Here is a 27,971-nt window from a genome sequence, read left to right as displayed (position 1 = left end):
AGTAAAAAGAGTTCTGCCAACATCAGCACTCAAAAGATCAAGTGTGTGTTTGTGTTCATGTGTGGCTCATCCTTGCTGTAGTTTGTGTGGCTATCAGAGCAAATACTGCTCAGAAGCATATTAGATGGCTGACCAGCACTTTCAAAGCTATTCTGTCTGAATATTTATGTTTATTCCCTGATATATATTTATTCAACATCATGGCTCTTCCATCTCTGCGTCAGGAGTTTAGCTGCTGCATTAAAACAGATTAATATTAACCCAAATTGAGTAGCAAAGGTTTCAAGTGTGTAATAAGGAGGTAACTTGCCAAACCCATATTGGTATTTTTTTCCTCCGTTTGATACGGCTTAGATGGGAATGTGCTGGTTTATGTTACATGCTCGTCTCCTAACGGGGCCACAAGTCCTCGGCAGCCAAGTAGGAAAACAAAGGATATTATTTCACTATAAGCGTAACATAGGACAGTCACGGCCGTGACACTGGTATAATGTAATATTCCAGATGGTCTGTAGAACATATGGATTTCATTCCAGGGCACTAAAAGCCTTCCTTGGTGATGCAGTCAGCATTGTTGCTCCTCCATGAAGCTGAAAAGATCTAAATGGACAGGATGTGTCTCAATCGGGACAGGAACTACAGTTTTAGCAGAACTAACTTGGTGGTTACAAGGTGGATAGGATGGCTGGGTGAGAGTCGTAGGGCTGCACAACTAATCACGGATATTCCAATGATAAAGATGTTGGAATAAACAAACAATTGTAGTAATGTGTCAACTAAAGTGACATATTGCTATAAAGTGAAAGCGTTTTAGCCAGAATTGTGCAACCCTGGTGACTCGGGACAGTGGAGCATGATGAGACAGGGGATGGGTTGCACTGTAAGTCCAGTGTGCAGACTTTACCTGAAGGGTCAGCACTATGTTCTCTGGCTGAGGGAGGCCAGAGCAGATCAGATGAAGAAGGCATGCAGACGACAAAGGCAACGCAGCGTCAAAGAAAGAGCAAAGCCACAAAACAAAAAAACATGTGGATGAAAGAGAACAAAAAGAGAAATCAAAGAATTCAAAAGCTGATGTGCATATCCACATAGTTGCATATCGTAACACTGCACACACAAAGACAGCAAATTCTTTTATAATTGAGAGGAAGATACAGAGTGAACTCTCACTGTATTCTTTCTTAGATCTCAGGGACTGTCAAAAAGCTCGAAAACATCTTTGGTTATCAAAGTTGTTCCTCATAAGAGCTGAAATTATATATTTCTTTCTAAATTCACAGGTTGTGCCAAAAGCAATTACCATTTGTTTCTGGGGTGCCAGTAAAAAGATGGCCTTGCCTCGGCTTTTTAACGTTTAACGTTTAACGTTAACTATTAACGCCTTGCTTCAGAGAAGTCAGGGACTATGGAGCACCTCAGAGGTACAAGTGTTCTCTAATTTATCATAAATTGCTGCATCCAATCAGAAAAACATAATGTAATAAGTTAAAGAAATAGGCACAGCAAAATGTAACACACACATACACACAAAGTTACCTTTTGGTATTCAGTTTGAATGGCTCCAAACTTGTCCTTTGCCAGTTTGACAATAAGATCTGCAACGACACAGAGAAAACAAACACAACATGAAGAAGTCTGTTGTTGTATTGTATATATTTTATTTTGCCATGCACTCCTCACACAGTGCACACCAAATCTAAGCAGTAAGGAATCACCAATTATTAGATTGAAAATGGACAAGAAACACTTTGATCTGGTAAATGACCTCAGTAAGTTCTCATTTTTCTGATGAGGTTAAACTCCTTTATGGTGTACACAAAGCTCATGACTTTCAGCTTTTATATTATGGGCTTGGTATGGAACCTTTCCTCAGCCAGCAGCAGGAAACTGCAGTATGTATATTTAATGTGAGAAATTATTGCTGTCAAGCCGAAGCAGCATGTTGACATCTTTGACAAGATGGTGTCAGAAAATCCAGAGCCAAACTCTGACACTGCAGTGTCCCTTCATCCCCATCTCTTCCCTCTGGGCTTAGACCGGGGCAAGTCTGACAAGATGAGGAACTCTTATTTTATTCATTTATGGACTGACATCATGTTTGGATCCTGTTGGCGTTGTTGTTGTTGATATTCTGGTTATTTCTGGATCTCAGAAGAACTCACACTAAAGCTCGGGAAGCTGGGATTCTGGATGCAAAAGTAATTTTGCCTGTTGGGTTAAAATCTTGTTGGCACTAAGAACAGCTGTTACATTATAAGTTTACTTTAGATGTGTAGACTTTGCTGAATAAATGTACCAGTTTAAATAGTATTTTTTTGATTTTGGGTCAATTTTGGATCAGCTCAACGATACAATACAATATTTTACTCCTGATTATATTGATAAAAGGTTGCACATATCCTAAAACTTTGTGGATCTGAATGACATTCTCTCTGAATCAACAGCCGATGGGTACTGTAACTTAGTGCCATTTAACATATCATCAAAATAACATGACACAAATATGAATACTGCAAACTCATTTTTAGGTGGGAAAAACACTCCTATCAAATACTCTATGTCTCTGTTCTCTTTCATATCTACACCTGGAGCAGCGCTGGCTCTGACTCATCATATAATGATGACAGAGACAGCAAGTCTTCTCAGAGGCAATTGGTTTCCAAAAATAAGATGCAAATGACACGGGGGCTTTTCCTCCTTCTGCAATGCAGCGTTTCTTTTTTTTCTGAAGGAGGAATACATCCCGCAGATGAATTGTTGACAAGAATTGTTTTAATTCATCACAAAACAGGCTTGTGATCCCTGCCTGTAACTCAAAGCATGAGATTTGTATAAACAGGAGGGTGCTCCAGGCTTATACTTATGCTTCACCTAGTTATTACGGCTGTTTAGGAAGAGAGGAGCTTATCTTTTAAAGCAGTCGTGTCTAATTGCCTTTATTTAAACATTTATTAATGCAGGATTATTTGACTGAAAGCGTTTTTTAATTCTCAGTCAGTCCTCCTCTCACTTGTATAGTTCCACACTTGACCTGCCTGGTACGACCTCAGGTTTGTGCTGGTTGTTACAGAGCTAGAGGAGGTGCAGCTTAAGTGCCTTGCTTAAGGGCAGTTTGATGGTTGTTACAGTAAGCGAACAGCTGAAGTTTGTGATACACTTTTCCTGCCAGAATTTTCCCACCAAGTTCGGGAACCACAAGTCTACTTTATAGGTCAACCTATACCAACCGCTTCTAGGCTAGTTCCTCCACCCCAGGATGCTGTCGTCAGTCGCTATTGTAGATTTCGGGGTGAGGTGTAAAATGATCCAGGCTTCTAGAGAAATGTAAAGTACGGCGAGCCGAGCCCAGCTATCATCGTTTCTTCTTTTAGTGGCCTTTTGTGTGCGTTTCAAAGAAGCCCCTGACCTTTTGGTGAAGGTGTGTTAAATTCCTTTTGTACCCACAAGATACAAACCGTAACGATGGTAAACAATAAGCTGCACAATAAGCCTTCAGGCCTAAACTTTGCAGTAATATGTCAAAATATAAGCTGATATCTTCCACCAAAAGAAGAGGTAAAGCACAGAGAAACATATCAATAGCAAATTACTGGTCAACACACAAATATATCCCAGTCTTTATAAACAGTGAACAGGCATTCTGGTGCCATTTCAAAAAGACCCTCTCATCCTGAACCCTGTCTCCTCTAAAATGAAATACATTTGTTCCCCGATTAATTGATTAATCATCAGAAAAATTTTCCAGAGCCCATTTTGAGATGTTTTGACACGACAAATATTCAGTTTTCTGTCATAGATGACAAAGAAAAGCAGCAACTCCTCACATTGGAGAAGCTTTTTTTGCTTGAAAAATAACTTAAATAAAATAGTTGCCTGTCTATTTTCTGACGATCGATAAATGTACTTATCGTTTCAGCTCTCATTTATATCTACATAAATTAGACTAATCTTTGGATGAAAAGTAATCGCCACCTGGATTCTATTAATTGATTATATTGTCACTGGCAAAGTTTTGCTCTAATGCTGGAGCTGGTGTGGAGTTCATTAACCACAAGTCATGGGGAGCAGGTTGGAGTGGATAGGTGGGCGTACAAAGCGCATTTTGGACTTTCGGACTCTGGGATTTTCATGTGTTCTCATGCTTCACGTCAGCGTATATTTTCTCTGAAACATGTTGGTCAATGCAAATTACATAAACCAAATTGATAGGATACACTCCTGCCCGACCAGAATGACTGGAGTTGACCAACTTAGAGTGAGAGAGGAAAGAGCAGGCTGCTACTGAAGCCAATCTGAAGATACTGAACACAATACTGAAGATAATCGAGAATTAATAAATGAATGAATAGCAGATTATGCACTGACATTACATATATATATATATATATATATATATATATATATATATATATATAAAACCAAAACTCCAATCTCTGGAAGTTGACTTGTCGCTGCTGGGGATACTCAGCCAGGAGGAAACAAAGGGAATAACAGAAGCAGTGGAGGAAGGAGGAAAACAAGAGAGAAGAAGGAGAAAGGACGGACAGAAAGATCAAAGACAGGGGATGAGAAAAATAAGAGTGGTGAAAGAGAGAAATGCAGTGAGGAGAGAGGGCTGGATTGAATCCAACCTCTGTTTCTAGTGAGAGGCGTCTAATCCCTCTCCATGAACGGAAAGCACACTCGATGCTAGTTTCCAACCACGTTAACTCTCTCCTCCCCACCCTCTCTGCTGCCACTCGTCATCTCACACCAGCACATAAATGTATTTGTCAGGATGCGGCGGCCTCTAACCCCTCTAAGCTAACCTGCTGTTTGTCATATTGACAATATCTTAGTTTCAGAGGTCTCCACTGATCCTCCATGGACTGCAAACTGCTCTCTCAGCAAAATGCATACACAGTGTTGAAAATGTTAATGTATGAGAGAATTAATGTAAATGTAAATGCATAGCGGAGGCTGGCCTCAGTCGCTTCTCAGCTCTGAACCAAAATGGAGGTAGAGGTTTTACAGCAGATTTAATGAAGCTTTGCAGAGAGCCCAAGATAAAGCAGAACCTGGCAAGATGAATTTTTCATCACTTTCACTAGAAGGGAGTCTCCCGCCCAGAGGAATCCAGCAGTTCTCTGCCTTAGTTTGGCTGAGGAAGAAGCTATTTTGATGGCCCTGAGCAGTGGGGTTTTCAAGGTTACTGAACGCTTTCCTGGACCACAACTTTTATTGGTGGCTCTTAATTTACTGTGCAATTAGCCTACACATAATTTCATTTTTTGGTTGAAACTGCAGTAGAATATTTGGCTTTATAGCATCGATATAAAGTTGGTTTTGTTGTTTCTGCTGCCTAGTTGTGAACCAGGGCTTGTAAATATAACATGAACTCAGCTAGCATGTTTATTGAACAGGGAGCAGCAGGGAGTCAAAATGAATCAGATTTCAGTCCATGTAACCTTAGCTTAGCATTTGCATAGATTTGTCTGCACTCTTTCCCCAATTTCCCTTCTGTGGTGTTGATATCTGGCTAAGAACACATAACAAAATTGCTTAAAATTATCAGCCCAGGCTCCACTTTGGCCCTAATTGATTTTTTATGCTTGGATTTCCTGCTGGGTTTTTTTTCTTCCCCCTATAGTTGGTTCAAAATATGTTAACACACAGCTCACAAAGAAGAGGGCTTATATCTGCATTAAGCCGACAACATCAATTTGAGTTGGCCAGTTAAAATCGACTCAAAGCAAAGGCGTGTCTTTTCAATTAAACAAATAATAGTTTATACTGCTAGTCCCGGTTTTGACTGTCTAAATGTGTGAGCTTTCTGTTCGGCAGAGCTAAATATGAGAAACATGTACCTTCTAGAAATAGCAGTAAATATCAAATAGACTGGCTGTAAAGACAGGTTACTAACATTTAAGGCTAAAGTTCAGACTTGGAAAAAGAAATTGAGGCCATGTTTTGTATTTGCATACATCCGTAGTTACTATACTTGGTACCATAAGAGTATTTTATTTGTTAATTAAAGAAATACAAGAGCAAAACCATCACAGCAACCAACTGCCATGTGAGACTGGTAATCCTCCCAGCAGCCCCTCTGGGTGTCCATGGTAAGAAAGGCGATTAGTACGATGGATTAAATGATTTGACAGAAGTGTTCAAGCCTTCGCCTTTAGTGACTGAATACAATGAACACAAGTCCATCTATGCATTGATTGTAAGTATTTGCAGCAGAGAGGCTCCTGTGTTGATGAAACATACACAATGGATTTTAGCTACACAACCATCTGCACATAGTGTTTCTTAAGAGGCAGTGTGCATGACTTTGGTTACAGTTACAGCTGAGACCATAGCACTGAGATCAAATCACTTCTCAACACGTAAAACCTTTTAGAGTGCATGAAGCTTGATCAGGTAAACTAACTCATGGAGACACACTTAATAATATTGCTTTGTTTATCTGACACCGTCGTCCGAAGCAACGTGTCTGTACATAACGCCTCCATGTTTATGTTTGCTTGTCTCTGTCCACCTTGTTTATATTTGTATCCTCCTGTCAGTTTGCTCTCTACAGCGCTCACACGTACTGTATATTGAGAGCAACTGAGAACCGGAGTCAAACTTCTGTCTCCCTGATTTCTAAATCATTAGCCACAGCTGTGTGCAGCTCATATCTAGCTTTAGCTTCCATGTGCTAGCCTATGTCAGTATATTGATATCAACTTTTGTATAGTATGTATAGGACTGGGTTTTGGAAATGTGTCGATGCTAGTGCCAATAATGATAAAACAAAAAGATACCTGAGCTTTGGTACGAATACCAGATTAACACAAATTGTGATACTTTAGGATATATACACGTTTTTCTACAAACCCGCCTTTTCATTCAACAACTGAAGCCAAAGTTCCCAAACATTAAATGTATAGCTTATTAAATGAGTTTTTTGTTTTTTTTTCCTTTGACAGTAGTTTTAGTGGGATGGGAACAGGGATCTTTCTGTTATGAGACGGTCTGTGTAACAAATGGGACATCCTGTGGTTGTTATTGAAGCAAAGCTGTTGAGATGACTGACCTTTGTAAAGGCTGCACTGAGGCTCAAACAGCGTAAACCATTCAGGAATATCATGTAACACACAGTCTATGAAAAGCCAATAACCTTGTCCCTGTGGGGGGTTAAAGCCTTTTTCAAATAAATGTCACAAAAAACAGGTCCGATTGACAATGAAGCTGCCTGGTGGGGGTGAGAGTGTTAAAGGGCGTACAAAGCACTGAAAACAAAACACATTTGTACTGAAGCTAGATTTTTATCTTTCACTTATCCGCCTACAAAAATGCAAATGTAAATGCAAATATGTATCTTTGTGTGAGGCTGTGCGTGACGCTCATTCAGATAGTATCTTCATCCTGATGAATTATTAAAAGACAGCACAACATTATACCAGCAGTGTGAATATATAGCACTGTTATGTTTTGGTAGAAGTCTGGACATTTAATTTGGTGATTAAACAAATTAAATGCACTTTGCAAGCCGTGTTGGGTATAGCCTAACCGTTTCCAGCTGTAACAATATTTTTTTAACACATAAAATCAACAAAGATTGAAGAGTGTCCACCAATTTAGCGTTGCATTTCTACAAAACTGTCAGACTCAAGATTGACAGCTCAAAGTCAAAATCAATGCAGCAGAACCAGAGATATCATCTTTTTTATTTACTTCTTCCTTGTCAAAACCTTGTGCTCAATTTACAGCAACAACACAATATGTTTAAAACCTAAATTATTTTAATTAAAATAGTTATCAGAAAATAAAGTTTAGTGAGGTGAAAGCTGGAACGTCTATAATCTATAAATTAATACAGACGCAATTAGAGTATCTGTGGTCCACAGCTGATTTCTACTGTATGAAAAGACTCTCCTTCAGTTCATTAAGTCCCTGCAGCCTTCTGAAGGCAGCAGGACACATGTTGATCATTCTTTAGCCTCTGACTGGAGATGTTGTTTGCCAGAGTGCAGTGCCATGTGACACCAGGCTGCTATAAAATAACCACTCGCACCTCTGAACACATGAGATGGGTCCGTTATAACGCGGCCTGTTTATGTAGGAGACGCGGGATCACAGGAGCTCATAAATCATGTGCATCACAGCCTCTTTTCAAGCTCAGAAACAAACTAGCACAAAATTGTTCAAATGCATTAAAAAGCAAACACTGCTGTGTCACATTTTAAGATATGATGTAACCGTTTGCAACATGAAATACAGCAGAAACAATTGAAATACTGAAATAGCATCAGATTGATGGTATCAGATAAACTGCTTCACCAAACTATTTTTTTATTATTAATTTCTATCGTCGATGTAATAATTAACTGTTAAGAAACCACACCATCTGCCTCTGGCTGCAGATTTGATGTGTTATGTGTTGCACCATCCAGACAACAATATGATTTCTTGAAGAAAAGTCTTTCCATTTGTTGAGCTGTTATCATCATGAGTGATTGGCGTGACACGCTTTTCTGTCATTTCTTTTTACTTATTAGAAGTCGATATATTGGCCCGTAGTGTACTGCAGAAACTGGAATTGGAGTGGGGCAAATCTTGACAGAGGAGACAGAAAGCAATTCACAGACATGCTGCTGTGACTTGCAGATGTGCACTGCTTGCTACGAGACACTGTTAATTCTGCTGGTGTCAGAACTGAAGCTTACTTTACGTCCTCACTTTATTTTAAGTTGCTCTGCATAAGAACATAAGCTAAAATGGAAAAGCAGAAAGTGTAAAAGAGAAAGAGACAGAAGGAAAGACTGCCGAAGGAAAAAAAAAAGAGATCTGGGACAGGCTGAGACAGGTGGACACAGAAAAAGAGCAGAGAGGGGGAAGTATTAAAGGAGGGAGAGTGAATACTACTGAGGAGTGGAAGGATAGATGGGTGAGAGATGAATCGATACATGATAGGTGGAAAGAATGAAAGACAGTTAGTCCTGGAAACTATGGATTTCATGCTTTGGTGAGTGGCTATGTAGTATTTACTGATGGCAAATACATGAACTGCTCAGAAAAAAAGGGGGAAAAATTCCAATCAACTTGCTCCAAAAGCCACCAGCCCCGAATCAACAAAACTCTAATATTCCCTCGACTAAGCCCCAGCAGTCGCCTGTGACAACACCCGTTGCTAACAGGCTTATTAAAAAATAAAAAAATAAATAAGTAAGTAAGCCTGGCCATGAGATACACTTCCACTCCACAAAACTTCATTCAGCCCTGCTCTGCTGCTTGTAAGGCGTGCGGCCCAACAAAGCAGACAGCCGGTTGGGGATTTTTCCTGAACAGAGGGACGCTGTCGCCAACTACGTGGATTCTCCCTCACAAAGTTATCTGAGGACACACACACAAACGGCACAGCGCTTTATGTTAAGAATTAAATTCAGGAAGAGTTGTAACACTAACGCAGACAGGGAACTCTGCTTGGCCTTTCCATCGCTGAAGTGACACAAACCAGGTTTTCTGCTGGTGCGCTCATTTTGTTTTTTTACACTCCTTTGTAATAACTCATTAGATTTTCATATAAACACATTTTATTGGAAGCTGACCATTGGAAGATGCAGCAGGGAAAAAACAACTGTTTCAGTGAAATAGATTTGAAAAAAAAAACACTGCGCACTACCTGCTCAGCACCAAGCAGCAGATGACAAAGTTAGCGACTAGCTGGTGAACATTTAGCAGCTAAGGAGCCGAATATTTCCCTCAGGAGTTGATGGAGAGCAAAATAGAGCGAATATAAACTTATTTTATATTCACTCTGCTATATATGTTTATATAAAATATAAACATTCATCAGGTGGACAGAAAAAACAACCCTAAATTATGCTAATGTTGCTCCATACCTGCTGGATGTGTATATATATATATATATATATATAGGCAACTATTGGACAACGAGTTTGCCATATCAACTCAAATGTCGTGTTTACAGTTTGTTCCTGCTGCTCCCAAGTCACCAGGAAAATCAATAAATGCAACACAAGAAACAGAAAAGTAGCAACACTGGTTTGTTTGAATAAACAGAATAGTAACCAAGCAGAATGAGAGTGAAAGTGCACCAGTGAAGGAAACTCACACTTCATAAATAGAAAAATCAAGCAAAGTACCACCTACGCTGTTTGGCAGGTGAAACAAAGTGCAGCACAGAATCACTACATTAGGTGAAATTAAACAAAAGAAGACTTCCACTTTGATAACAGCATAAGTCAACGCCAATATGTTTTGCTGTTGAGTCATTTTGGTGCCCAGGACACCTTTTGACACCTTCAGGAGGTGTCATCGGGCCTCAGGCTGTGATCAGACACAAGGCTTTTCTCAAGGTGCCTCTGTGAATGTCTAGCAACAGACGGAGCTGAAAGTACGCGAGGAGCATTTCTTCATCCTTGTTGCTATGCAACAAGAAAGTTTTCAGTATTTTTAGATAATGGCTTTGGCATTTTCGTGTTTACTACTAGAAACGTCTTTATTAGACAGTTCAAAGTGAAGGCAGACCAGAAAGATTGAGAGAGAGAAGAGAATTATGCCTCAGAAGTCTGATTCATATCCACTATGTTACACCTACATAGTATACCAACAATACAAGGCAGCTCTCAACTTGGAGGCGCACTAAAGGATTTTATCCAGGAAGGCCACACTCATCGCGCCAGTTGTATGTATGCTTTTAGTTTCATTACTAAAAACGCCAGAAAACTCATTACTTGTGCAATTTAGCAGTTTAGTAACAACAATAACAGTTTAGCTAGCTAACAACTATCCATAAACTGACACAAACGCATGGATGATTCTCCTGAATGCATATGAGGGACTCAAAATCTCCTCCGAAGGTGATTTGAGTAATCGGACTTCGATCCGTCTTGGGTGCATTTACACTTTTTTGATATCCCGTAGATATCCGGTCCGCCCCAGACGCCAGAGGGGATTAAGTGTAAATGGGGTCTTTTTTGTTTTTGTTTTGTATGTTTCATGTGTGGCACATATTAAAGCTGGATCTGTTTTACTTTACCCAAAATATATTCCATCCAAAACAAAAGGTACACAGTCTGGCTGAGATGTGTACTTGGAAAATGACGAAAATGATGAGAGCAGCTACCCTCTAAAGAGCGACCTTTGTGATTGTAAACTAAATCAAACCACCACATCCTACATGCACACTGACATCCTTGCCTTTCATTTCCTTTTTTTCCTGTTTTCACACGCCCAGGTCTGGGAACCCCTCCACCGGGTTACAAGATATATCTGAGACGCAGTGACGTGATTAGCAGGATAGGGAACCCTAAAATACTGAATTGTTTTACTTCTTTAGGCCTCTAAAAAGAAATAAAATTAAACAGCACAAGAAGGAAAATCACTCTTTGGTTAATCTCCTCACAACTCATAGACATATGAAACATATGACAAGGGATCAAAAACTAAACAGTTTAAGAAGTAAAAAGGAAAAATGTAGGAAATCTGTGGCTTACAGCTGGTGATCCACATGACACAAACCTAAAATATTCAAATCAATTGCTGTTATAACTACTACTACTTAATAACAACTAACAAATGTTGTTGTAGTACCCTAGACATTCAAATGACATCAACTTGAGAGTACTCATGGTCGTGTTTACTAAGAATGTGTCACAAACATTGACATATGCCTATAAAAAAGTTGGTTTAAACTATGATTTAGTGGGTTTTTCTCCACTAACTCGATGGTTACGTCACATCCTGTTTTGGCAAATGTCTTCCAGTGAATGTTAGCACGCCAGTGACTTGACATTTAACTGAAATGTTTCCGATAAGAGAACAAGCGTGTGTGTGTGTGTGTGCATCTCGGGAGCTGACTGTTCGAATCAGAGCTCACTTCCCATGAGCTTGGTGTGAAAACACCTCCATACAAGGTAAACACTCTGTTACCATAGAATCTGTAACTATGGAGAGAGAATCAGGCTTAACTTTACACAACCAAAAGGAGGAGAGGACACACACACACACACACACACACACACACACACACACACTTACAAAACTACGGGGTGGAAAGGCATTTAATTGAAAACTGTTAATCTTTTACCTTGATGACCTGGTAACAATGTTCCCACCAATGACATTTGCAGAATTTAAGAGGATTGAGAGGTTGAGTGTGCCTCTTTCTTTGGTATCCACGATGGTGTAAGTCATAAAAAAGGTATTAGTAGAACGGTCTAGATGACCTGCCATGAGAAAGTCACATTTCAATTAAAAAAGAACATTCCTGTGGTTTTATTCTCTGCCTTTTGGTAGATATTGATGTTAATGCCAAGACAGGAGGAGGTTTTCCATCTGTTTACATACAGTAAATATATATGTATGGGTGTATGTAGAGCACTTTACTGTGCCTTTTCATGTAAACAGCTGAGTCTACATATACAGCTGGAGTCCTACACTCCACTTAACCCTGTTTTCAGGAGCCAGATGAGCGTATTAATAAGACATGCACGCGCAAAAGAAACGAACATCTCCCATCTGCTCACTAATACATGCATGTTGAAATGTTGTTTTTGTGATACCCTTGTACTGTAAATACAATCCAGTCTGCACATTTAGTATGCTAATAAACTTGACAGCCTCCCGTCAAGTGGAAATCACATTGATGGGTAGAAATGCATGACAGGGGAGATGCACATACACACAAACACACAGATGAAAATAAATCTGGGCGACATGGCAACAGACACCAATAAAGGAGGTTATATTGCACAGGGACTTGCTGCAATCTTGTCCACTGACTTTGAGAAATGGCAATATGAATCCTGTGTACTGCGGCTCTGAATGATAACCATAAAGTAGACTGATAAGCCTGTAGAGATGCATTCAATGTAGTCTACTGTGTGTCATACTATGCATTTCTCTGTATTTATTGTAGGTTGTTGTTGTACTGCTGTTGTACTGCATTTATTATACTTGAATAATGGTAAATAAGATGTATTATATATTAAGATATATTTGTATATTAGTATTCTGCAGATGGCACTGTAAATAACTTAATCTGGTCAATTTAAAAAGTACAATTTAAAAGTGCTCTGATCTGGTTACATATTGATCCACATCGACGTTCTTTATATTCTGCTTCAGTTTTGCAGAATATAATTTGCACACTTTGCCAGCTTTGTGCAGGTGAGAAAGTTAAAAGGATTTGAGCTTCTCTCTCAAGCTCTCCGTTTTCATTCTTCACTTCGTCTCTTTTCATGTGTAAAAACCAAGTGAAACACCACGAATGCCTTCGAGGAGGGAATGTTCAAAAGTGTGTGCCCTTATCCCCATTTATATGATTCATAGCGTCAAAACGACGACGAGCAACAAGCAACAAATAACAAGACACAGAACTGCCAGAGATCAGGGAGCCAATGTGATGCACCCAGGAAGAAGCTTTGACAGCAGGATTTTCTTCCTTTAGATGTGGATGATAGGAAGTAGTTCGTTTCAAGCATACTAAACCCTTTACTTTCACTGGACTGGACAGTTGAATTGGATTTTTTGATTACATTTCAAAGTCAACAACTATAGCAACCCGATTCATTGTGTTTTTGATGTAGTACGACTAACCCTTGTGAAGGCAGTGACAAGTGAAGAAAACGTCTTCAAATCCACAACTTCAGTCCAAATAGTAATTATATGTATTTATTTATTTTAATGTGAACTGCTGTATATCGAGAAAATCAAGATGTTTTGAAGCCATCTTCTCTCATTCGTGATTCGTGTTGAATCGTGATCTTCTGGCTACAAACCTGCTGTATAACCTTTAGGCTGAGTAGATATTTGAGAGTCCAGGGACGAATGGATAAGCAGTCTGCAGTGGAGTCTGGTCAGCATGTTGACCGCTGGACAGACCGACAAGAGGATTGGCTCTGTTGTCTGGCCCAGGTAAACAACGAGATTACCGTCAGCTAATCAAGGCTGAAGCCATGCTGCAAAGGTGACAATGACAGACAGGAACAGTGACCTGCAGACCAATCAGAGGAGACAATCGTATATCTACCTGCTGACAGTTAACATGAGAAAAGGAGACATGCTTATAAGTTGTACTTCCTCAGGAGGACTGCACAAAAAACCCCCATTCATGCTCATTTTAGCCATTTAGCTGATGTTATTATCCAGACATACTTACATTGTTCATAAAGTAGGTCTAATTCTCTTTCATCAGTCAACAGTCGGTCATGATCACTTTGCTTAAAAAAAGAGTTGTAAGGGGAAATTGAGCACCTAGTTTTAAATGTTAATCCCATTAAAATTAAGGGAGAGTATCAGTATGAGTACTGAAAAGTATCAATACTGAAAGGCAGTACCGGTATTGGTAAACTCTTACAAATACTCATCCCAATTCAAGTTAACCATGGCTGCTTGGGATTGATCCTGAACCAATTAGGATGAATGCTGCTTTTCCAGATCGAGCATACTTGACTCAGCTTGTCATTGAGAGCTGCGTTACGGGCCAAAACAAGCCCCTCCGTGTTGTGACAGCCATGTTCCTGTGACACATCCCACTCAGGGGAACTGTCTCAGCCCCGCTGAGTGGCGGCTACTAGCATCTTGTGAAGGGGTGTGACGAGCGGCAACGAGGCTAAACGGCACGTTGCAGAGGAAGGCCGTTTAGAGAAGTCATCTTCAGCGTTGGCAGGTTGACCCCTTCCCGCCACACATCTGAAATTACAACTCACCATGTCCCCAGAGTCGGCTCGTAGCTGGCACCACTGCTCCCACCAATGAAGCGCAACAAGGGGAAAGAGGATGCATGACTTGCTATCCATTCAGCAGGACTGAGCCGCTCGCTTCGCCTCGCCATCGCCTCGCCATCGCCTCTCCTGCTTGGCTTCCCCGGCCTGACCCAAATATGACGTCCCAGAATGAGACACGGCTTTAGCAGCACCCGGGGATGTGGCAGCTCTTACTCCGACACACTCCCTCTATTTATTTCTCTTTTCTTTTTTCTTTCTTGCTTCTTTTAATAAGCTGATCTCTTGCTCCAGTGATCTTTTGATTTTTGTCTCTGTGCTTTCACTCTGTCTGGCTTTGCCACATTTCTCACCTGTTCTGTCAGATAGCTGGGAGCTTAAGCTGATGGTGGCATTATAATATTACCTTGAAATGTCTCAAACGTTCAACTTATCTTAATGCCATAGCTCTTATCTCCCCTTACTTAGTCTGCTAATATGCCAGACCCTAGTGAAGCAATCTTTCTAAATGAGATGCCTCACTTTGCTCTCAGAATCCAGGAGCTACTTGTTCACTCTATTGATCTACTTCTTCCTCTTTATACTGTAAGAACACACTTCAGCTCTGAGACTCAATGGCGCCATGAATGGCCTTTCACTGTGAAATGTGGAGAATATGTCAGGCAACTCATTGTGATTGGAGTCATGCAGTGCCGCTTGAATTCAACAGTTTGTATTGTCTTAGTTAAACTTAACCAAAGCTGAATCACTGAAAGAAGCACCTCTAACTATAAAAGCCTTTCTTTGAAGAACACATTTGAGAGAAACCAAACACTTCATAAGTGCTGCACTGAAAAGATTAATACATAAAAAGTTTTGTGGGTTACTTGAAAGCACATTAAGCTGTCAGAACAGGTGTCTTTGAGTCTGTAACGAAGCTCATCTTAGGTTCTCTTTTGAAGGAAAAATATGCATTTACAGTAAAAATTGCAGGTACTAAAAAGGAAAGTTGTGCTGGCAAAGTTGTTGGTATAATTTCCTAAGCCGTATAATTAAGTAGCCCTAAAACTTTGAGTGGAACTTAGCTTTAAAATATTTGTAGATTCATCAAATTAAACTGTAAGAGGATTACTAACAGGGCATTCAGATCGAATACAAGACCCTGCATTAAAAATACGCAAAAGGCTGCAGTGGAGTGAGCGCATTGTTTCAGGTACAGGTGAGACAACGAAATACAATCCAGGATGTCCCGTTGTAACAGTAGATCCATTATCTATCAGCTTGGCAGATGCCAGAAGACTGCACAGCTGCTTATAGTATTATTACGCTGGAAGGTCAAGTTTATTTTAGACAATAAACACAGTAGAAATACAGCGTCACAAGTCCTTCGTGTTGGCACCCCCACTATGCCGACACTGTGGTCCAATTCAAATGAATGAAGGGGCTGTGTTTTTGCACATAGTATTGTTTGTGTCTGTGAACGCAGCCTGAGAAAGGTAGTGAGGTTGAGGATACTCTTGCTGAAGGACTCTTGGCACACACACTGCTGTGACAGAGACGTGACCTCTGACTCTTTGATTGTCTCATTACTAAGCATGCCTCGAGCGCCATGCCACTCATAAATGAGCGTTTGATGATCCCATAAACAATGAAAGTCTCATAAGTGGTAATACATGTACACAGAGACATAATAGCTTAATGGACTGTAATAGCTCAATAAAACTGCTATCACTTTAACAGGGCCATAATTTAGGGCGAGTCCTCAGTTTGCTGCTGATTTAAATGTCACATAAACTGTTGTCGCCTTCTCCTTGAACTTTCGTACGTCCACGGAAATAAGATATTAAATTAAATTCAAATAATTAAATCAACTTTTGTTAGTTAAAGTTTGGAGCTGAAGTGGGGTTGAGCTGCTTGTTGTTGGAGAATCTTAAACCAGAGACGGTTTAGAGAGGAGACGGCCGCAAGTTAGAGTAGTTTCCTGTATCTGTGTCACGTGGGTTTCACCACTGCCCCCTTTAGGAGACCAGCAGCAGGTCCCGAGTCTATTCACTCCAACAGGAGAAGTGAACGTGAACACAGATGGACGATTCTTTCGTCCTGTAGTCACCAAAGTAAATATTGGACCCATTTTTCACAGGCCACATATCTTCATTCTGACAATACAATGGCATTTTGCAGACAAATCAGGAGACAATTAACTTTGTTCGAGACCCGTCTCTGTCTCAGCAACACACACTCTCGCAAGATCTGGCGACGATATTACAGATATTTTCTCTGTTGGTGCTGAACCGAAATAAACTTAAATAAAACTTGCGTTTCTTGTTATTATTATTTTTGGAGGGGGAAAAAGAGAATATTATTAGGCTAATATAATAATATAATAGGAATATTAATAGACCACGCCCACTGAGGAGACAGGAAGTGTATACCATTTCATACCACTGACGCAGCTTGTAATGCGCCATCTTCTGTTATAGAGCGTCTTTGGTTAAACTGCCCGTCTCTCGCTGTGTTTCCTCCATTATATCAATTACTTTAAGCACATGCATGTGTCATTTCAATTTGGTAACATTATGCCCATTATAGGGGATAACAGTTTGTTATCTGTCCTTCAGGTGGTCTTGGACTTGTTATTGTGCTATTTAAAATTTCAGTTTGTGGATCTGTTAGATATTTAAATGACTGAATAATCATTTTGAAATGAAGCAGCTCATTTCCAACTGGCCACCTCGCCTGGCTGAGCCTTCAGAAAGACTAATCCCAGATTTGTGGATCCATTTCAAGAGTAACAACATGTAGCTAAAGGCTATTTTGATATCTTTTCACAGGGCTGGAGCTGCAGGCAAGGCATTAAAGTGCTGTACAATGTTTCGTTTTGTGTTTTGATTATGCAGCGTGATCTTCTCTCACAAAGCCATGCAGCGGCAGCTTTAATGTAAAAGAAGTCGGTGTGACGAGAGCGTTACCAGTTTGCATCTTTGACCTGCTAGACACGTCCGCGGTGGGAGTGAAAAGCATGTTTCTCTACTTTAACAACTCCCAACCAAATGCAACACAGTGTAACAGGCTTTCATGAGAAGAACCTTGATTATAAAACACAAATAATACAGATAATTGGAAGATTATACACAAAAGGTTTAACATGCCAGTGTTGACACATGAAAAGGCAGGTGAACAGTAAAGAATTGGTCTGCAAATAATGATTATTTCCCTATCTATTAATCTGCCTTTTCTTTTGATCAGTTGATCAAAAATTTAAAGCTTTTAAAAGTTTTGAAAAGCTTTATGAATCTACTAAAATAACTGGAGTTCCAGGTTTTATGGAAGCTCATGTCCCATGAGGTTGAGCTGTCACACAAACACACAGGCAAACTATGTACAGTTGGTACAACAGGATGTTTGGGGCGAATAAAGAAGAAAATCTGCTTTGTATTCAGTCTGAACACTCTTTTTGCCTTTTCAATATCAGAATTGCCTTCACCCTGTAATCCTACTGAGGTGCTCAAATCCTTTTAACTTTTAGTGCACAGCACAGTCGAGTCGAGTTTCATGAGATTTCATGAGATTATCTTGACGCCAAACGCAAAGACATTACTGTTGAATCTTGTCAGAGACCAGCAGCATACGATTTATAGTATTGGGAATGTGTGTAACTGTTTGAATGATAAGTGGAGTTCAGTCAGCTTTTCTTGGCTAAAGATGCTGTATATATTTTGCCTTTTCTTTTTTCTGAAGAAACTCATTCATTGTGATGAATACATGTCATATACGCGCAAGTACGCCACCACACAGACATGTACCTGATAACAAATGATCTGTAAATATGGGCAGAAAGATGGAAACTTGTGATTAGTATATCAGCTCTGTATTTATTCACCTGCAATGGCCTCCTTCACTCTGTGCCGCAGTGACACATTGCCTCTGGCAATCAGCTGGCATTATGTTGTAGGCGAGTAAGACTGTGCCTGTGTGTGTCCTGAAGCGTCCTGGTGCCAAGGGCCATCACTGTCAGTGCAGTGACATGACTGCATGTGACAGTACAAAAACACTGCAGAGGAACCATATACATCACTTTCAGTCATGCAGATGCTACAGTGCTACTCGCTCAGGCACAGCATCCTGCAAAGACGCAATATTTCCCGATGAATGTCATTATATATCATTATAATAATTGTTAGGTTAGATGGTTAATTAGTGATATCAACTGTCCTGCTGTCCTGCTTTCATGAATCCTCTCACAATCCCGTTGGATCTTCTTTAGTAACAGATGGAAGCTAAGAAAAGTATAAAATATTGAGGACATGTTTGTGCTCTTGGCCTCAGGGCAGCTATCCAATCCTACAGAAGAATGTTAAAACAACAACATGATCCCATTTTCTCTGTTTCACATAGACATCGAGTTATGTTCCCACCAAACTGTTTTTGATGATACAGAAGAAACCGGACAAAATCCATCAGCAGGCAACGGGCAAGCTAATGTTGAAGAAAACACCAATATGGAATATGCGTTAGCAATGTTTTAATATGACAAGTACAACTGGCCCTTTTTCATGAAGTATAACAGCTGGCACCCAAACTGGAGATGACGATACGTAGGACTACTTTTCTTTAGTTTGAACTTAGTGCCAAACTGTAGACGTTGTAGCATGCAGCTACATTCAGATTGTGATGAGACCGCTGTGTTGCCACGGGCGGTTACAGCTGCACAGGGCTCTGAAACACACTGCGCCAGCCACTCAAATGCGCACCTGCCTCCATAGAACACCTTGTAACACTATAGCTTGTAGCTTTATAGCAGCTAATTTTACTGGACAGAGAGCCAAAGTGAAAATGGAACTACTGGGTTTTGTTTCAAAAGTAAGAAAACCTCATTTAAAATCCTATTTGCAAAAGTCCAGCCTTGGAACTCATCATGAGTTACAGAAGCGAGTGGAATAGAGGCTAACACAGGGGTTAGTTCAGCATCTCGGCTCTCTTTACCACCATGATAACTTGTCAGAGTTGTAAAATACGACCTCAAAGATGTACAAACAGTTAATGCAGTGTTTTTTCTCTCTCTCAGAGGGCTGTTGGAACTGTCAGTGCCATCTGCAACAAGCCGTCCACAAATTGCTGCCTGCCCAACAAAATGCAAGTAGGTATGCACAGTTCAGTCTGCGTGACCTCTTAACCCTCGCACACCTGAAGCGTCTGAGCTCCCACTGTACCTACAGGAATATCCTACGCTGCAGGATGTACACACATACCAAATATATTCTATCATTTTATTGCTATACTGCAGAATTAGGCCCTTGATGAAGACACAAATAGCAAAACCAGACACCAGCTCTTCATTTCAGCACACGTGGTTCTGTAAGTCTTGTTTTTGATATCATGAATGGAGAAATGATTCGGATCTTCCAAACATTACGATTGCAAATTTAAACCCTTTTGGGGGATCATCACAGCATCTAATGATAATCTCCACAGATGTGCCCGCTGCTGAGGAAATCTCTAATTAGGAAAATGTTTGCAACTGGCAAGAAAAATAATGACTCATGACTTAGTGTCCCTCTTTTCTTTATAAACACACGCGACTAAAAGAGTTATCGGTGCAGCCCCCCTCCTCAGGGTCTCAGGACAGAGGATATTGTATGTTTTACTGATTGTAAAGCCACTTGAGGCCAGTTGTGATTTGTGATATTGGGCTATATAAATAAGATTGACTTGATTTGACTCACACTTCAGCAGAGCAGATATCTGCTGTCAGTGGGCTCGAGTCCCAACCCTCCAGTTGAAGCACACTCTCTTTAATCACTGTGCAGCTATACTGCAGGGAAACAGCGCCTGCAGCATCAACCAGTCATCCAAACGTGCTATGAAGGACCTGTGGGCACACTCGAAATTCATTATCTATCACTGGATTTTTTATTTGGGCTTTTGTGGTGCAGTCAGATTGAACCCCGGATAGTTGATGGCCTTAGCTGTGTTCAAGGTTAAAACACCACAACCAAACTAAGGTGACAGCTTTTCCCTCACCGGCATGAAAGTGCTCTTATTTGGCTACCAAGCAACCTCCGAAGTCAACATGTAAAAACAAGTTTTTGTTTGATAAATTAAAGGGAACCACCTGCTCCACCTGATTCTACAAACATATTCCTTTTGGTGCAGTTTTTCTTTACAGAAATACAGCAATATAGTAATAGCTGAAGACTTCTATTCAGGTCTTGACGTTTCCACTTCAGCTGTAAAATGCGAAAAGGCACTGTGTGCAGTCTAATCCACTAACAGTGATTTGCCATGCTTGTAATTTGGTTGTTGTTTAGTTTAATAGGCTATAATGATGTTAAGAGGCTTTTGGAATAGATTATGAGCAAAATTATGATATCATGTCCTAATTTGGAGAACTGCAGTATGTGTGTGTAAACAATAATTAGTGTGATTGTTTTGGATTCTTTAATACACCCGAGTTTAAGGTCAAATTAGCAATTCTGGAGTTTAATTGGGGGCCACATTAAGCTCACTTTACTTAACATGGAGAGCAGGGTACTACCCACACTGAGAGTAATAGAAAGCCTGCGTTATGAACTCAGGGTCACATTTCACATCAGTCCTACAAATATTTTGGATAAATTATAGCATGTGTTTCCTGCTGATGGAGCTGTGTTTGGAAGTGGAGATGTTATTATTTTAGCTTATTATTATTTTGTCACCATATTTAGTAAATTACAAACTGCAGTGTTGCTCTCACACACTGTTTACGCTTTGTGATTGGTCTGATCTACTGTGTATTTATTCATTTCCTGCATCAGAAACAAGACAATTTAGCTGAACGTCTTGTAAACAAAGACGCAGTCACTAACTCCCTGGAATACCTCTTTAATAGTTAATACAGTACATATTTATATTTAAACTTTTCAGGTTGCTGCACGTTAAATCTCAGCAAACATTATGCTGGTATATCACCATGTAGGAAGAGAGAAAACTAAAGAGTCTGTTCAGCAAAATATACAAAGGTTTGACCCTTGTTCACCATTACAGTTGAGATTTATCAGCATTTAACCTCAAATAGGCTCTTGCTTTGCTGATATTTCTTCCCTACAACATGAAAGACATTAAATCAAGATGTCTGCTTCTTTATAATTCCAGTGAATCTCTGATGTGTATCACGAAGTGCTTCGATCTCTGCTTTGTCCTTGGTTAAAAATCTTTTGAAGTGTTCCTCCCCAGTTTCTTTCATGTCTGTGCGTCCTTCACACAAAGTCCCTTTACGCCTCGGTGCTGTAGAGAAAATACTCTGGACTCCCTTTTGATGAGTGTTAAATAAACATGGCCCGAGTTATACAGAGACATAAGATGAGCTGCATGCATCTACCTTGCAAATTGTACCACAAAATTTAGTCTTACATCACTGGTGCAGCGAGACATGTAAACCAGCGAGGTGAACCAAAACCACACCGGCCATGATATCTGCCGATGGGTTTCCCTGGCAACTGATACTTGTCTTGAATAAATGCCAGATTTTTTAACCAGTCTGCTGTTATCTGAATTCCGCCTAGGCGTGGTTTCTTGAGGAGAGGGAATACAGGCGCTAATGAGAAAACACTTTCCAACCGGGATCTGCTGCGTGACGGTGGCTGGCATCATCTCCCCAGCTGCGCTCACCCACAGGCGTGAAATGATACCGTTAAAACTGCAGAAGGAGCTTAATGCACCTCTGTTCTTAAGCGATGGCTGATTTACACCAAGATTAATTAAAAGAAAAAATGTAAAATGTACTGTTTCTATTAATTAGTTTGGGGACAGTTGTGGATAAAAATAAATTCCTTGTAGCTAAAGGTGACTTGTGAAGTGTTTCCTCCTACAGTCTGTTTCCTGTGTGTTAGTCTTGGGACAAACCTGAAGACTAGTTGAAGCCTGAAAAGACTGGACAAACCGTTAAGATTGTTTCCCCCAATTTACACAGATTTTTGTCTTTGATCAGTCTATAAAAATACTTTCCCCTGCATGGTAAAAACTCACACAACCAGAGTATAATCAGACCAGCTGTCTCCCTCCTTACATTTTCAACTTTTATCCATACCAACTGCATGAAAAAAAAAGGAAAAAAGGGTCCAAACTTAACATCTTGTTGTTCTACACTTGAGCTCAGTCTGACTTTCTTTTTAAATTCAGGCAGCAGAAGTCTCCGCCAAAGAGATTTACTTGAAGAGAAGAGGGGGCGAGCGCTCACGATGGTTATTAATTAAGGCTTCAACAGCAAAATAAGTTTTGAAATCCATCAGTGATGCAGCCTGAGAGAGAACAGAAAACACTCAGTTCCTTCAAAAGGTTTCCCACCTGTGATGCTGCTTCCTGTCTACAAAAGGTGCCAAATATCGCTTGAGCATTGTGGCGACTTCTGCCATAATGAAGATTTACATGAAAGCCACCTGCGTCCGGATGACTAAAAGCCGCCACGTTAACAGCAAAGTTACGTATTTCATGTCTGAAAAGGGCTCGTGATCCTGTACATCAGCCTGTGTTGGCATGCAGCAGTTGTGTGTTGGTGAGAGTGTGGGTAGGTGTGAGGGAGGGAGTCGAGGGAGGGAGGTGAGGCTCCCACACTGCAGCAAAAAGCTGTTAAAAATGTCAGAGAATATGTCACTGTTCATTTGCCTTGTGTGGGCGTAAGTGACAGACATTTGTTGCTTATTCGCTAATAACACCTCCTACGAGCTCAGAGCCAGCGCGCAGTTTGATACCGAGAATGAACGTGTCAGTCGGGCGTGTCAAACATTCATGAGATTATAAAGACGAAATGACGAATGTCACGCAGTGACTGTGGAAGACATGATGACGGGACATCGCTAATTACACAGCAACATAATGTTCATCTAGCAGCGTTAGACCCATATATCATCAAGCCCATATTGACAGTTCACTGAATACTGACTATATAACGATATTTTCCTTTTACCCGCAGTGAGAACTTTCTCTCCCAGTAGTTTTGGTGTGATAAACTCAACAGCAACAATCTAAATATGTTTTTGACAAAACAATCCCAACTCCAGGTCCACTTACTAGTTGTTGTTGTTGTTGTTGTTATGTTTTTGTCATGGATCTGTTGACATTAAAGTTCTGTAACATTCATGACTTCTTGTCTCTGTTATCTTAAAGTTTCATATCAAAGTTTGTTCTTTTTTTAAAGTATTTTTGGCATTTAAAGTCTTTATTATAAACAGTAGAGAGATGACAGGAAACAAAGGACAGAGCGATGCAACAAAGGTCTCTGGCCGGACTTGAACCGGGGACGTTGTGGTCCATGTTCGGCCTCCTAACTCCTAAACCACAGGACGCCCAATTAAAATTCGTTCTTGAGCATGAAAAATGTAGTTTGACAAAATAATCCCAACTCAAGGTCCATTTAGCAGCACTTTTTTAAGCTTTTTTCAAGTAAGTGGACCTGGAGTTGAAATAGTTTTTCTTTAAAAAAACAACACAAAAGCATGCGAATGTGCTTCAGTATGAATCAGAAAGAAAGCTCTGTGAACATGTGATTTAAAAACTAAGGTGAACAGCACTCGTTAAGAAGGACAATTTTTGCTGTTTTTTTTCCTCGAGGACTCAGTGATTCATCCTTTAAATGTCTGCTGGAAGAAGGCTAACGCTGTGGCTTACCACAGGCAGAAGTGAAGAGACCCCCACATCCACCCAGCCCCAACAGAGCTCCACTCTGACATCTGCACCACCTCCAGTCACAAACCACTGGAGTGGAAATCACTCGCAGACTCTTCACTTGTCTTATAGATTTTAATGTAACTCCAAGTTGTTTTCCGACTAACGGCACAGTGCAGAGGGACTTCCTGTAACATGTTGTTATAGAAATGACAAGCTCTGCGAGTCCCAAAGGTTTGCTGCGAACCAGCCTGTATTCATCCAAACAGACCTGACAGATCGCTGCGTTTCTCGTGCGAAATATCCCCGCATGCACTGCTGCTGTTAATAAGCAGATGGCCTTTGCTTACGCCATCTACATTCTGAGGAACCCAAAAATAATGATTAATTCCCCAGGGCTCTCTAATCAAATGACTGACAGAACTACAGCCGTGCAAACGCATGCACACGCGTTCCTCTGCTGAACGAACCAACAGTTTCCACATGATTTCCATTTTTGCATCATTTGGAGGGTGCACCCATGAATGAACTTACAACTTCTCTGAGCAGTGGTCTGCTCCATAGGATTAGGCCACGAGCCCCCGAGTGCTGGTGACAAACTGGAAACTAAAAGGCCAACAACATATGGCGCAGGGGCTTATGGGATTACCCAATTAACAAGGTGACTCAGGGCTGCTAATCTGCAAAATGTTCCGATGGAGTATGAACGCAGACTGTGACGCATGGAGGGGAGCCGCATCTTTTGAGCATCCACGACCCAATTAAACACATACACCCCCCACACACACACACACACACACACACACACCCCTCATGTGTGTATGGTTAAACACTCTAATTGTATTACATGTAGAGCCACGCGCGCTGAGGCTCACTCAGGCAAAAACTGTGCGTAAACCGGCCGCTGAGCACGTGATGTTGTCAGCAGGGGGTTCATTAATTGTCTTTATTCCGACACAAAGTGCGCCGCAGGCACTAACACCACCTTCAAGTGCGCCGTCAGCTCTGCGCGCAAATCAAAACACGGCGCGGCACGGAGGGACGTGACGCACGGACGGGCTACTGAGCGGACACAGAAGACGAGCCGGATGTCAGCAGATAAAACGGGCGCTGTTGATTCACGAGAACTCATCTAAACACCTGCACGCAGAGTGTCGGCGCCCTGAACACGTAGATCTGACCGGGATACAGTTGGTCTTGGTTTCGTGATATTCCCGAATCTAACCGGTCTCTTAGGACCCGGACAGGACCCCCCCATGCAGAGATGGGTAATAGACTATAGTGGCCAGTTATGACAGTTAATCTCAAGTTAATACGGACAGCCCTTCCCTTCAATGTCTCTCTGTGTTTGCTGTCAGTCTCAGTCAGACCCCCCCCCCCCCCAGGGGTTTCATGGATCTGTTGTACTGTGAGACTGTGAGACTGGATGAGGGTGCTTACCTTGTGGAAAAGCGTTGGGTTGCACGACATACAGAAAAGCGTGCACCATGTGGAACAGGATCCCTATCGGTCCCGGTTCGTAATGGGCCAGAGTCTCATAAACTCCCGCAGGCACATAACCGAAATCCAACTTTCCCGGGGGTGGGAGTCTCCGCGGCTCCGTCTCTTGCTGGAGTTCACCGGACGCCAAAAGCACCCACAGCAGCAGGAGGATCCCGGTCTTCCACATCGTGCTCATATGAAACCCCGACTGGCCGTCAAAGTGGGGTTAGATAGTCCAAAGAGGGATGCGGGCTTGAAGAGGACTGCCTGGAGTCTTATCTTCCTTATCACCAGGGAGGGGAGATATGAGGGGAGGGGGCGAGAGTAGACGTAAAAAGTGTCCAGATGGACGGACCGCAGCTTTTTAAGTCCTGCTGCCGGCGGAGAGACTCGTTATGAGCATGGTTCCCGGCGCGCGGAGGCTCCTGGCGGACGCAAACCGGGTGATGTTCTCCCCCCGTCTCCGGTCTTCGATGCGTTCAGTCCCACCGAGATGAGCGCGCCTGTCGCTTCTACTCCAGCATCTGTGCGCACGGGGATGCGCCGCGTCACGGGAGCGGGCGGTGGTGCGCGCCTCCGTCACATCTACACAGGGAGGAGCGGTCCGGAGGGAAGCGCTCCTCCTATCGGGGAGAGGAGGAGGAGGATGGAGCTCAGAGACCAGGGACATCTTGTATTTCAGCATCTTTCTGGGTCTACACAGTCTAAACACCTGTGTAGTCAGCTGACAGATATCTGGAGGGGAAGTACAGTTACTTAACTTCTGCACTTCAGTAAATCTGCAAAGTAACTACAAACTACTGCCTTTGATACTTTCCACCTCAGCTTTCATTGAATGCTATAATACTTCTACTTCACTACATTTCAGAGGGAAATAACGTTGTTAGCTACATTTATCTGACAGCTGTGGCCAACAGTTACCTTACAGAATCATATTTAATACAAAACACGATCAGCTAATAAAATGATAAGACAGTGTTGTAGATTTAACTGCCCAACAGTAGATTCAATAGTTCAAATTACATAACAGGTGCTTACACATCAGTTCATCAGTCTGATATCACCTCTGTAATATATAATCAAATAATGTGTAAGAAAACAGAAACTTCATCTGCAACAAGTTTGAAAAGATTAATGAATTAAAGTTCACTGCTTCCAGTTTCTGCTTTTCTCTCAGTTTTATTATTACAAACTGAATATCTTCGTTTTAGAGTTCTGGTTGGACCAAACAAGCCGTTTGAAGATGTCACCTCGGGCTCTGAGAAAGTGGGACAGGCATTTTACAGACCAAACAATTAACGGATTCAGGAGATTAATCATTAGTTGCAGGCATTATTGTCAACTATCTTACATAAAGATATAACTTAAACGTTAAGACACTGTGGGGCTGATTCTTTGTTTATTGTGTGCAGGTCTTCACATGCTCTACTGTATCTCACCCTCCATCTGTCCTGCCAACAGGTGCTCGCTGTCTCTCCGACCTTTGACCTCTTTTCCACCCAGAGGGCAGGCAGAGGATACCTGAGCTGCGGCCCAGGGGGGTGATGTGATTGGTGCAGCAGCGATCAGGTGGGCTCTGCTTCTGTCTCTTTGCACAATAACCTCCTTGTCTTCTGTCCGCAGCACATGGGGGCCCCCCTGGGCTCCCCCCGGGCTCGTGGAGACAAGGGGGACTCCTGTTTGGAGACCTTTGATCACTGATTCTGAGCACCTTTCTTCACTGATCACACACTCATTAGACCTTCGGATGGGACTTTTACTTGTACAGAAACTTTTCATACACTGAAAGAGGAAGTGATGTGAGCGGCTGAGGAGAAGAAAAATGCAAATGTAAAATCAAAAGAATGCCGGTAGTCCCTCCTCTTATTGCTTTAAAAAGTCACCTGCTTTAATAACTTCTGCATCAGGGCTACTGGGATTCATTCAGTATGCTGCTGATATTGCACTGTCGTCCTCCTTGTTGTTTATTTTTATATATACCTTCTTTGCTGTTTGTTTGTTTTCTTTGTTAAGTCTAAGCCCTGTGTCAGAATTACCATCATATCATCCTGTCTGACGCACTGGACTCTCTCCAGGTACTACTACGCCTACTACTACTACTACTACTACTTCTGTCGTCCTGTACTCCCTGGTAGCTGTGACGGAGCTGACCCT

The 27,971-nt window shown here is 41.4% G+C and overlaps 1 protein-coding gene across 1 annotated transcript in view; it reads right to left on the bottom strand.

The window, feature by feature from the left end:
- The window catches only part of prom1a (prominin 1a), a 65,610-nt gene extending 39,606 nt beyond the window's left edge, over window positions 1-26,004 (bottom strand). Inside the window, exons 1-3 of the mRNA XM_070913151.1 lie at window positions 25,776-26,004; window positions 1,537-1,595; window positions 905-931 (exon numbers count right to left, since the gene is read on the bottom strand). Of these exons, the coding sequence (XP_070769252.1) occupies window positions 905-931; window positions 1,537-1,595; window positions 25,776-26,004 (315 nt within the window). The remainder of the gene's footprint in view (window positions 1-904; window positions 932-1,536; window positions 1,596-25,775) is intronic.
- Between the last annotated feature and the right edge of the window lie 1,967 nt (window positions 26,005-27,971).

Source organism: Enoplosus armatus, chromosome 10, assembly GCF_043641665.1.
Source record: "Enoplosus armatus isolate fEnoArm2 chromosome 10, fEnoArm2.hap1, whole genome shotgun sequence".
Classification (NCBI taxonomy): domain Eukaryota; kingdom Metazoa; phylum Chordata; class Actinopteri; order Centrarchiformes; family Enoplosidae; genus Enoplosus; species Enoplosus armatus.
The sequence above is the reverse complement of the archived record's forward strand: the minus strand, read 5'-3'. Positions and strand labels throughout refer to the sequence as shown.